Consider the following 13,423-nt stretch of genomic DNA (forward strand, 5'->3'; position numbering starts at 1 on the left):
GGGCGACAAACATTATTAACATATCAACTGAAGCAATACTTTTTCAACTGTCATTTACACAATTTCAAAACAAGCGATTCAAGATGTATCAAACACCAGTGTTTCCATCTCAATACAGAAAAGGGAAGTCAAGTCACCTTCCTCGTTGAAGAAACTAATTCAGAGTATGTAATTCATTAAATCCAGCACTTGGTAAAGTACTAATCATGGCGATGACAACAAGTGTGGATTGATGTCATATATATAAATACACAGAATTCATCACCCTTCCTCTCCGAACTCTCTTGTGAACCTCTCATGGACGTCAAGGTCACTTTTGCTCACTGTAGGCCTCTGTTTAGCAAGCACCTTATCGAAATCTATTTTTGTGATAGGAGGCGGAAGGATCTGCAAGGCATTTAATAAGCAAAAAGAATTACATTGGAGAGTTTTAAACATTGAATATAATTTTTAAAAGGAAAAACTTCAAATTTGTTCACCTTGACCATTTAATGGAGTTCCTTTCTCATTTGCATGCATGATACGTAGAATAGTAATTTCTTAAAACAATGAAAATTTGGCAATCCTTTTAGGGATGATTTCATTTCAAGTGAAATTTATCTCTCAAAATGATAATATGAACTATTAAGTCAGGAAAAAAAAATAAAAAACCCAGTCTATAAATAGAAAAACACTTCAAGAACTCAATAAAGTATTCACTTGTTATTCATAGTTGCAAAATCAGAACGGTGTTTTCTGCATTCGGTTTTAAGTGTTCTTGTCTAAAGTGTAAGTTTAGCTGCTTATGAAGGGCTTGTAAATGAAAAACCCAATAAAAATTATCCATTACTTCATAATCTGGTATTTACACTGTATGTCCAGAATTCAACAGATGAGCAAATACAAGAATATTGAGCCAAAATAGGTACGCAAGTTTATGAACTCCAGCATTCAAACATGTACAAATACCTGTGAAGCGAGTCCTTTTGCCGCCAGCTCCTGCATGGTGATTTGGACAGCACCTGATTGCTTTGGTCCACATGGTATCCACATATCCCTAGGATCCTTGATAAAGAACATGGCATCTTGCGTTTTACGAACAGGTTCAAAGAGAACATCTTTAACCTGCCAATTTTAGAAAAGAGAAAACCAAAAATACCAAACAAACAGGTGATGTTGTGAGTGAGCTATTCAATTAACCCCTTAATGCAAGGAACACTGCAGGTAGTCGAAAGACAGAGATGCACACAGAAATGTGAATGACTTGTGCTTACACAAACAGCAATATCGGAACCTGAAAAACCATCAGTTTTGCCAGCTAAGCTTTCATAATCACTTTCTGTTAAGTTGTGAGGAGTATCTCCTAGATGAACCTGTTCAGAATATCCAAAAAAAAAAAAAATATCACAAAAGGTTAGTAAATGTTTAAAAGCCATAACAATTATCAATCACTGGAACCCATAATTTTTATTTTATTGCCCTGTTTCGTAAAAAGAAAATGGATACAAAATTAAAGGAAAATGTAAAGTACTTTGAACATATGCTGACGAGCCTTTAAATCTGGGAGGGGAATGTATATACGCTTGTCGAAACGGCGCCGAATGGCCTGTAATTACTACCAGTTAGCCACCTTCGTGTAATGCCTCCATTAACTAGGGAAGAAACCATAAAACAAAATTTCACATATATCTACTTACCTGATCTAGTGCATATGGAGTATTTGTTGCTGCGAGAACAAGAACTTTCTGATCATTGGTTCCCACACCCTAATATACATCACAGATAAGATCAACTGAAAACATGAATGACTTCAAACCAAAAATAAATAAAAGAGTCTCGGAATAGCAATAATAATCCAAAACTAAAAGTTTAAGGGCCTCAAAAATATAGTGAAGGCGCCTTACTACACTAATTCCCACAAAACAAACATATACCTGCATCTGCACAAGAAGTTCCGTCTTAATTCGTCTAGAAGCTTCACTCTCATTGCCTTCTCCACGAGTCCCACACAAGGAATCTATCTCATCGATGAATATAATGGATGGTGCACTATCACGAGCCATTTGGAAAAGGTTTGAAACTAGCTTTTCACTCTCACCCATCCACTTTGAAACCAGGTCTGAAGAAGAAATACTAGCAGAAGAAAATGGAACATTAAAGAAGCAATTTATAAATCATCAGGAAGAGACATCTGGAAATAAAATGGAACAAAAGTAAAGGAAGCATAAGCACAAGCACAATATATCTAAGTCAAGTATACTTGGAACAGAAGTTTTTCTGTTCTCAACTATAAGCACCAGGGGAGCTTAAATTGAGGCCAGGTCTCAAAATAAAGGCACTGGGACCTCAAAGACAGGAGCTCAGGTAGGTAATATGAGACCTTGGTGGCTTGGTCGTCAAATTTTACAAGGTCATCATTTCAATCAAAATATAATCACTTTTCCTTTGCGCTCGGGTTAAATTTCTTGCTTATAGACAGCCCGAATATGTGAGGGTACTCAATAAGGAATTGATTACTTAAGGCACTATTGTACCATCTAACCCCTTGAGCCAACCTTACTTTATATGATCACGTGCTTTCTATTAGAGAGTATTAACTGATGGATATATTACCTGAAAAATGTCGAGTCCGCCTCAGTTGCAACAGCCTTGGCCAAGTAAGACTTTCCAGTTCCAGGAGGCCCATACAATAGAAAAGCCCTCCATGGCCGTCTCTTGCCTAAAAGTATGTAAGTGGGTACAAATTAGCTTTTATAGGATGAATCAAAAGGAAAGTTTCACTTCGTAACAGATATCAAGCAGTTAAGATAATAACGATAAATGAACAAAAAGAGTGCTTCCAAATTAACCATGACAATGATATGAGGGAAAATATATCATAATAATAAGGTGATGCTATCAACATTGATAACATATGAACTTTTACTTTGGAAGTATCAATTATTTCCATGTTGGATAATAAATTGCAAACCCAACTAAAGTATATTAACAACTTCAACCTTTCTGTTTTCCTAACATAACCGACAAAAAATAAATTCTTTGAGATGCCAAAGTGCTGCCCCCCCCCCCCCAAAAAAAAAAAATGATTGCCGACCGATACCTATTTGCGCCTTTATGATTCGAAAATTCCTCTCACTTAGCTTCACAAACATGAAATTAGAAAATAGAGACATAAACTATCGAAGACAAAATTCCCCATATATCGGAAAATATAATGCCTAATACCCCAACATTACTCAAGGCAATAATGCAGCACCAGCAACACTTAGAACTAAAAACCAATTACAACCCCATATTGCTTTAGCCATCAACAGTACATAATTCACACTCCGCGTTGAAACCGTAAAAATCCAATATTTACCCCAAGTTTAACAACTACCCATTACAATCTCTAAATCAAAAATCTCAAATTTCTAGCTAAAGTCAATATATCAAAAGAAGCAAACTATTATCAATGTCAAAACAAAAGGGAAAACCCATCTATTACCAGTAAAGAACTGCGGGAATTTGACCGGCAATATAACCGCCTCTTGCAAGGCCTGCTTGGCACTCTCCAAACCAGCAACATCATTCCATTGCACATTGGGCTTCTCCCTTATAATCGCCGAATTCAGCCCTGCCCGGAGCTTCGCCTGCTCCGGATCTTCCCCATCGCCGCCTTCCCCATCCTTGGGCTTGGTCTTGGGCCTGGTGGCCACCGCCGCATCCCCGTTAGACGCCGGGCCCGGCCCTCCGTCATCCAATACCGCCCGAATCTCCTCGGCGCGGCGCAAGTACTCGGTGAACTTCTGGGTAATTGCTTCCTTGATCTTAGGGTTCTTCTCGTACTTCAAGTGGGTCTTGAAGTAGTCCAACGCGTTCATGTACAAAGGGAACGCCTTGGCGTAATTTCCCGCATTATCTTCTTGCACGGCTTGCTTCACGTACTCTATCGCTTGCTCCTTGAAATTGCTATACATCTCTTTTTAATCTCGCCTGACCGATCACACATACAGAACTTGGAACTCCGAAACCGGAATCGAAAAGGGGAAAAGAAACCCTAGAGTTTGAATAATTTCATATCGATGGTGTGAAAAATAAAAGGGGGGATCGGAGCCTGATTTGCAGGTGCTGAAGCCCTAGATTTTATTTTCTGATTTGTTAAGACCTGTTTGGTTATCAGGAAAATTAAAAATCGAAGAGCTTCGGATCGGATGGATGGAGAGGAGAGGGAGAGGAGGGAGAAGGGTTGGCCTTCCTTGTAAACATTGCCTTTGTCACGAGGACGCGTTTGGAAATTTGAAAAGTATTTGATCATTTAGGATTTCAATTCAAGGGAAAGTTCCTTCTTTATTATGCCTAATTAAATTGAAGAAATTGGATTTTCATTAAAAAATGTTTATTAAAATGTCCTGAAATCGACATAAAAAAATATTAACTTAAAATTATTCACTTATTCAGTAGAATTAAAATATAAACTAGTATGATTATGAAAATACTTTTATCCCAAATACATATTGTATATGCTTGCAAGTGGTATTTTGTTACTGTGGTGGAAATGTGTTAAGTCCTTGCATGACGGCGTGAGTTCAAATCACGTCGATGACTAATCTAACACCTAATCTAACAAAATCTACCGTATAACAAAAATAAAAAAAATTATATGCTTGTTTTTTTAATAAAATTTGTTATAATGTATTATTATAAGAGAAATCAATCATAGTAATTTACATTTTTACCTCCATAACTAGTCTCAAAATATAATGAAAGAACAACATAATTATTGAAGGGGATCATCTCCGAATACCTTCTTCCTAATCTACTAAGTCCGAGGAACCGGGCTGTTGAAATTTGAACCAACGGCTACAAATAAGAGCCCACTTTAAAAGTTATAATAATTTTAGCTATTGGATCAAATTTCCACGGCCCGGATCTCTGAACTTTGTGGATTTAGGAGAAGGGGATCCGAAGAGGATCATTTCCCATAATTATAATATAACTGCAAGCAATGAAGAAAACTCACGGCGTCCACAACCTTGTCATCACTCTTCCTAATTTCATGAAGAGGACGAAGGGGAGTTGCGACGAAGAGAAAGTGAGAGGGGCCATAGGATTTTGTTGGGTTAATATGGAGGGCAATTAGAGCATTGATGAGTCAATATTATGCTATATATTTTACCCTAATCTTAGTATTATTTATTAGTTATTATGTGAGAATTTTGATATTTTGGTTTATATTCTAAATGTAAGACATGCGACCTCCTCTTGAGCAAAATGTGATCAAACAGATGAATTTTAGAATGATTTTAATTGGAAGATGTTTGTGAGTCTCTCAACTTATTCGTATCAAAGTTTCAGAATTTTCTATGGAGCGGATAATTTATGGTGATGAAATAAAGGAGCAGTGCACACTACTGTCAAAGTGACATTTTTTTAGTTTAATTGGACTTTTTGGCGTCCAAGAAGATGTTTTTTGACAATGGACCCTTCTGGATATATGTTCGGGACATCTTAAACTTTAAAAATAGTTATCTTGAGCCTATTTTGGAGCTGTTTTGAGCCCATAACGTGGCTGATCAATTTGCTGACAGATTTCCCATTATTCATTAGGATTATGTTTCCTAGTTTCTCTAAACTTATTATATTTCCTAGTTTTAGAAGAACTTTTCTGGTAAGGATTTTATTTTGTAGTAGTATAACTAAGGAGTTTACTTTGGGGAATTCAGTTTAGAGAGCTTTTGACGATTTAAGTTTATTTATAAGGTGTTTTCTATCCATATTTTTAATAATATTTTACTTTTTAATTATGCTACTACATAACTAATCATTTTTGCTAGGGTGAGGCTATAAGCCTTAGCTTTTCAATTTGCTTATGATATTATGCATGCAAATTTTGAATTATTAATCACCATGTTTGAATCTATCTATTTATCTTAATGCATGGATACCATTAGTATATTTATAAAAGTAATTTGATACAATTTTGGTCCGAAGGTTTTCCTTGAAATTGGTCAAGGCTTCTTGTGGCTAATAATTGTAATTTCACTTAAGATGAATACCACATCTTAAGGGTTGCATAGTTTTTCAAAGAGTTTTCATAAAGTTTAATGAGTCTTCCATGTTTAGATTTAATCTGAATACCACAAACAAATTGCATATTTTATTTATATGAGTTGGGTTTTTTCCCTGCTTTCTTCCATTGTTATTTATAGTCATTTGTAAAAAGAGAAATATTTATAGGAAATGCATGCTTGTGAAAAATACAATTGAATATCGGCATGCCCACTACTAATTGAAGATAATTTAAAACTTATTTCATTCCTTCATTACCAGCAAATTAATAATAAGTAAATTACTTTTGTAAAATTCGTATCTAGTTCACGTGAGTAATGGTGTAAAAGCCCAGTACTGTGAGAATAAGCGGCTGTGCTGTGAGAATAAGCGGCTGTGAAATAAAGCAGCAAAGTTCGTAAACTTTTTTGTAAAAGTGCTTTTAGAACAAAAAAAGCTGTATGATAGTGTTTGGTAAACTTTTATGTAAAACAGCTGTGACTCTGTAAAATGACCAAAAAGGGTATAATACTCTAAAAATCTCTTTCCAATTTTATTTCAGCCATTAGAAAGTCCAACTCTACACCTTCACTCATATGAACTTCGGCTATCTATATAAACATAAGGTTTACAGCTAACATTAGTTATGGAAAAAGTAATGGTCAAAAGTATTGAAGCAAGAATTATGAAGGCTGAAACAATAAAATTCAAGCATTCCCCAGAAGAAACAAATGCAAATTCCATCTGGGTTCTTCTTCAAATTACAGAATTTACGAAATGCCGGCACATTCAAAGAATCACAAAAGCAAAGTGCTAAAGAGAAAACCTCAGCGCCAGTCTTGGCAGCCTTCTCAATCGCTCCAATGAGCTGACCAATTGGAATTGGTCCAGTTGAATTGGCCCCAACTTTCCCATACAGCTCCTGGTTCAGAATTTCAGACAGCACAGCCTTGGTGCAGAGACTTCTCGTCGGTTTGGCAACTGATAGTCCAAATCTTTGAAACCCATATTGCAATTTATGATTTAAGTTCAGTAAAAGTGAGTGGTTAGGTCAATTGGGCGGTAAAATTGATCTGGGTATTTGAGAAATTCTCATAGGAACGTTTGGGGAGAAACCTGGAGAAACCATACCCTCATTGTTTTTCCCGACACCCATACCCTCATCCCTTTGCTCTTCCCACCCCTCTTTCCCGTCAATCTCCCATCCCCAAATTGAAAAATCCAAACAAATTAATAACAAATTTTTACAAGAGAAGCTTACCAAAGGAACCTGGAGAAACCTGGAGAACGAGAGAAGGAGAGAGATCGTTGGTTTTTGGAACGAGATGACGAGAAAGTGGTTTACGGTGCAGTTTGGGAGGTACGCGAGAGCTCTGAAGGCGAGAGGAAGGCGAGAGGAAGGCGAGAGCGGAGGGTAATTGTGGGTTATTGAAAGTTTCATTAAACGTAACACTGTTCATCCGTGTTTTCAAAATAAGCTGTTTTTGGAAGCTGCTATTTGCAGCTTCAGGTCTTCTTCACATTTTGGGCTTTTTTTCACCCCTAACTTTGAAATAAAGTTGTTTTTCAAAGTTTACCAAACAACAAAAATTCTCACAGCTTTTTTTCATCCCAGCTTTTTTATTAAGCACCTCAATCCCAAACTGCACCTAAGTACTCAAGTTCAAAATGATTTTGCTTTTTGGTAAAAGAAAAAAAATAGTACAAGGTGAAGTAGAATCATGTTAATATAATTGCAAGTGGAATGGCACATAAGTTGGCACAATATGGTTAAACAATACAAGATTTGGGTCAGTTTGAGAAGCCTCCGAACTTAATTGTAGACCTCTTGCTGGAGGATAACAAATATGTATTTATGGTCTGGATTAGGAATGGGCAAATACCCAATGGTTATGGGTAACTACGGTTACCCGTGCATTTAAATTAAACGGTTACGATTATGGGTAACCGTTTAGATAAATAAACGGTTATGAGTATAACTGCTTACCCTCGAAATTTAAATTGGCGGTTATGGGTATTAACTGCGATTATAAACGGATAACCGTTTACCCATTTATTTTATATATGTAAAACTAACACAAACCATGTTCTCGATCCAATAATACTTAGCACCCAATAAATTAGCAAGGAATTCATCGGTCATTCTCTCAATAACACTACTACAAGAATGATGATTCTCATCATCAAGGAATTGACCAAATTAATTTAAATTCCTTGCGGGGAACCATGAAATTGAAAGAAATGCTTTGACAGAAATGTCTTCTAAACAATTTTTGTAACCCAATAATACTTGGCAAATATTATATTTACCTTCATTGGTAACAGTTAAAAATATCATCCGTAAACTATTATTTCAATTATTGGAATGATATAAGGACTTAAAAAATTAAAATATGAAAATGTATGATGAATGTACCTATAACGGTGTTTAATTGTCAAAAAAAAAATTATGACAATTTTTTTTTAATTTTCAAGTTGTTAAAAAACATGTAGACGGGTGAAAAAAGGGTAATGGTAAAAAAAAGAAGATAAATGGGTTAAAAATGATAAATGGGTAAACGGGTATTAAACTGTTACGGTTAAATGGGTATGCGGTTATGGGTATATTAACTGTTTATAAACGGTTATGGGTATGGGTATAACCGTTTAGGCAATTACCCAACGGGTAAACGGTTATGCGGTTATGAGCATAAACGGTTATGGGTAAATTAATCGCGGTTACCCGCCCGCCATAACCATTGTCCATCCCTAGTCTGGACTCTTTTATTCTTCGTCCAGATTAAAATTCCGGCCAGCTTTTATCAAGACCCATTAAATCATTGTATCCTCTTTACACGAATTCTCAACATGGTCAATGAAGATCATACTTTTTGCAAGGGACTTATGGTATTGTTGATCTTAAAAACTATCAAGCCTACATGGCGTGCAGGCCAAGTAACTAATGAGCTAACTACGTCTTTCAGTTGTGTGCAGAGCGTGCCAACTCGTCGACTGAGCTCGGTTGGGGAGTAGAATGTGTTGCGTGGCGTTGGGCGAGCTGCTGACTTCTTAATCTTGTATGTGGCCAAGGAAGGAACAAGTCTCGGCCTTCATGTTCTAGAGCCTGAAGACAAGGCTGCTAGTTTTGCGAAGTTCACAAATCGTCGGAGTCGAATTCGGTCACAGTGATTATATTCGTAAAAGTATAAGCACGCTGAATCGACACCAAACTATATGGACGCAAGTACTTAAAGCAAATATGTGTCTTAATCATAAACATAGTTCGGCCATCAGAATGTCGAACTCTAAATCCCGCATGTGAGTATCCAATCATAAAATCACTCGGCGTTCAATGCGCCGACCCCAGTAATCCGTAACACCTCACTTCGCTGAGAAGGCTAATGAGATGACCTCTACCAATAAATATTCGAAAACCCTTCTCGACCGAGACTTGAATAGGTAATCAGTTGGCCGAGAAGCAGTGCTATTTATCCAAATTGAAGGTGCTCCTTAATCGGCTGATTCTACAGCTCCACTGCTGTTTATCCAAACTAAAGATGTCACTGGTTGCCTTCACAATGTTGCTTATCCAAACTGAAGATGTGTTGGCGAAAAATAAAAATCTCAAGGTTGTTGAGAGGTTTCACGTAGAGCGAGAGTTTGCACATGGCAGTTTGTGTGTTGAGTTGGAGGGACTTAGAATGATGCACCCCCTTCTTATTTATAGCAACCAATCTCATCATGGCCGAACCAAGACTATACTCGGATTAGGATTCTTTATCCTAATTTAACCAAGTCTCTGCCAATCCTACCTCCACTAGGACCCTGAACCAACCTCTTTATCTGGCCACATTCACTTCTCAAATCCCAGCATCCTCATTCCAATAAGACTCCTTATTATACTAGGACTCGGCCCATTCGATCTTATCCAAATCAATCCTTCTTGCAATAGGACTCGGGCTACCTGACTAAGCGGCCCATAGTATTCTTGGAAAAGCTTTGGACAGAACATAAACCTTCGCTCGGCCCAATAATATTATTTTGGGCCTAAACATTGCCCCCTTGCTTCTGAGGTCTTTGGCCTAACACTCCTTAGCCGCGTTTTGACCTTGAAGAAGTGTAATCAAACCTTAATTTTCCACACATCAGGCGCATTTATGAAGCACGATCGCATGATCCTAATTTTGTCAGACAATTTACCACGTGTCATCTTTTTGGCATGTTCGTCCTTGACACTAAAACATCTTCTCAAACCCCAAAACCCTACCACACGCTATCATTATAACCTCGAACTGTGAATTTTCCAGTCTGTTTGAGTCGTGCACATAATCAAACGTCTACTCATCATTGAATCTGCCGTCACATGCCATCGTGTAGCCTCGATCTGCAAGTTTCTTGGTTTCTTCATAAGGATTTCTCGAATGACATGCCCCAACCCCGATATTTCCTGAATACCCGGATAAGCACGTGCTGGCTGACACCCGAGGGTAACGAAAGCTATTTATTGAATACAAGAGTAATGATTAGGAGGAAATATACGTGAATACTTATTAGAATCTAAAAGTAGTTTAAGGAAATGTCTAGAGTGCCAAAAATACGTTCTAATTCAAGATCACAAAAGGAAAGATCATTACAAGATATCACACAAGTGAATGGTAGACTGCTACTGGTAGGGGAATGCCTCGTACGTTATGTCGTAGTCCTCTTTTCTAAGACCTGAATGGGGGGTGCAAAACAAAGGTGAGTGGACCAAGTTCATATATACAATAATAATAAAATAGTTATCAAGATACTAACCCCCACAGTTTATATAGAGAAAACTACTAGCATAGTAAGTGATAGGTTTACTAAAAACCCTAGCATGCCAAAATAACATCTCAAAAGATATAGTGCGGAAAAACATCGCGGAAATCAAAACATCAATCGTCTCATAGATCGTCTCGTAAGCGTTGTGTACTGCCAGTAAGATCACTGAATAAATATAACTCTCAACCCTATGCCAGCATCGTGGTCTTTGCGCTCGTAGCCAGAGATGACCAACTCCCGACCCAATGCCTGCTCTGTGTCCCTTAGCCCATAGCTAGGGATTATTTCTCCCGGCCTAACTGCAAACACCAGATTCTCGCCCCAAGTGGCATAGTGTCCACTAGGTACGCACAAATAGTTACACCTCTCAAAATATAACCACTTCATAGTATAAAGTCATCCATCGTCTATACTATAAAGAGGGGTTTTGAAAACATGTTCTAGCATCCTATCGTCATCCATCAGATAGTCTACCAGTTCATGATTTTTATAGAAAATACGATATATTAAAATATAGCTCAATATAAGCCAACAATTAATTCCTTACAAAATAACGAGACGATAATCAACATTTCAATAAACATGCTTAACATAAAATCAGTTCATAAACTCGTAAGGCATGCATTTTATTTATGCAAATAAACTATAAAATTATGCAAATTTTAGAAAGGGTCCACTCACAATTACTCTATAGCAGCAGAATTGTGCGGAAAAGGATTAGGGAGGTCCCAACTAGAAACTTCACCTAAGCACAAAAAAATGTACAATTTATCAAACTACCCAACTATAGAATTTCAAGAAATGGAAATGGAAATGGAAATGGGTCTTGGGTTTGGATCCGAATTAGGGTTTAGGTTTAGGTTAAATAGGGTTAGGGCCTATTAGGTCTTGGGTTTGGATAGTTTAGGAACAAAGAGGTGGTTTGGGCTTGAGCCCAAACCCACACAACACACATACACACATGCATACATATACGCACACACAGTACAGCACACCACACAGTACACATATACATTCACATCACACACCTACATATGCACACACGCAACACACCACACATGTGCACACACATGAGCCACACACATAAACCACATACATTCACACATTCACACGGACACACCCACACACACACACATCGCAGCCCACACCACACATACATTGTACTACACGCACACACACGGCACTGACCAACAAACAACAAGGTGATTAATTACCTGGGTTCGAATTCAAAGGGGTCCGTGCACCCACAACAACAAACTCACCTGAGTTCGTCCTTTCACACTTGCCATAAACTGGAAAATAGAGATTGAGGTGCATGCAGGGGTTAGGGCTTGAATAAAGGGTTCAAAACCTCATCCTAGTTATCACAAAGACAAAAAGGAAGAGATTAGATGCACTAAGACACCCACCAACTTCACCCTCGACGACATTTCGCCGGAGTTTGTCGTCGGAGTTGGGTTCTTAGCATAGAGAAGAGCTGAGGTCAAAACCCTTGAGTTTTGCCATAAAACTAACATGACAAATCATAAAACAACATGCATAACCCAGAAATTTGAAGAAGGAACACAAGTCTCACCTAGGTTCGAGTTTTAGAGCTTTGAAGCTCTCAGCTTCAATGGCAGAACATTCCACAGTGCTTTGATGGCGCATGCAAGGGTAATGTTGAGTTCGTTGAGTCTCAAGGATTCCAAATATATGAATTTTTTGTTTGATTTTCTGAGGGAGCTAAGGTGAGGGCTAGGTGAAGCTCTCAGAGCTAAGAGAGATAGAGAGATAGAGAGAGAGAGAGAGAGAGAGAGAGAGAGAGAGAGAGAGAGAGAAAGATATATATACATTTCAGAAAATGCAGAATGATAGCTTGGGAAGAGAAGAAAGCTAGGAAGCTGCCATTTGGCAGTTTAGGAAGAATAAGGTATCTAGATCGACAGCTAGGATTAAATGAGATAAGGGACTAAATTGATAGACTTAAACATGTTTCAGGGAGAAATATAGAAATATAGATGAAAATGTGAGGGTGGTTATAACACTGAATCTCCATGATGATTGTAAAACTGTCCGACTAGTCTTACCCTTTCTTTTCAAAATCAAACGATTGGCCTTTTTCCAAAACCCCTATAAATACTCAAAATCCTTCATTTTTTCCTTTACGCCTTCAAAACTCTCAGATCATCTTTCAAAGCTCCTTTTCTAACCAGCAAAACTTTGTTGAATCCATAAATTCCTTCGAGATCTCCACAATGTCTCTCAACACTTTCATCTCCAAGCTTTCTAACTAATGTGCCAAGTGCCGGGACTTTATTGACCGGAACGTCATCAAAAACCTGCGATCTGAATGTGACTCGAGTGTTTCTCACCGAATCCTGGGACCACTCTTCAAAGACAATATTCTAGCGTCCATTACCAACCTCTTCAAAGATCACTGCCTGGAACCCCTGCTTCAAGGATATAACTGGTTGACGTAGGAATTGACTAAACCCCAAGGAGCTTGGCTTTCAACTGCTGCAGCATGGGTAGCGTGGGTTGAAAAGATGGAGAAATTCTTCAGCAAGGAGTGGAAGACTCTCGGCATATATAATGCCATCAAGCTTTCAACCATCGAGATTGCCATGGACAAAGAACTTCTCATGTC

General features: G+C 37.8%; 1 protein-coding gene across 1 annotated transcript; it reads right to left on the bottom strand.

Moving 5' to 3' along the window:
* Nucleotides 1-4,436, bottom strand: LOC103410813 (protein SUPPRESSOR OF K(+) TRANSPORT GROWTH DEFECT 1). Its single transcript, XM_008349477.4, has 8 exons — nt 3,467-4,436; nt 2,593-2,698; nt 1,914-2,112; nt 1,677-1,745; nt 1,511-1,585; nt 1,254-1,352; nt 949-1,104; nt 1-387 (listed from the first exon to the last, which is right to left on the bottom strand). Exons 1-8 carry the CDS (start codon nt 3,936-3,938, stop codon nt 262-264), a joined length of 1,302 nt encoding a protein of 433 aa, XP_008347699.2. The 5' UTR covers nt 3,939-4,436; the 3' UTR covers nt 1-261.
* Between the last annotated feature and the right edge of the window lie 8,987 nt (nt 4,437-13,423).

This window comes from Malus domestica, chromosome 03 (assembly GCF_042453785.1).
Source record: "Malus domestica chromosome 03, GDT2T_hap1".
NCBI classification, from domain to species: Eukaryota; Viridiplantae; Streptophyta; class Magnoliopsida; order Rosales; family Rosaceae; genus Malus; species Malus domestica.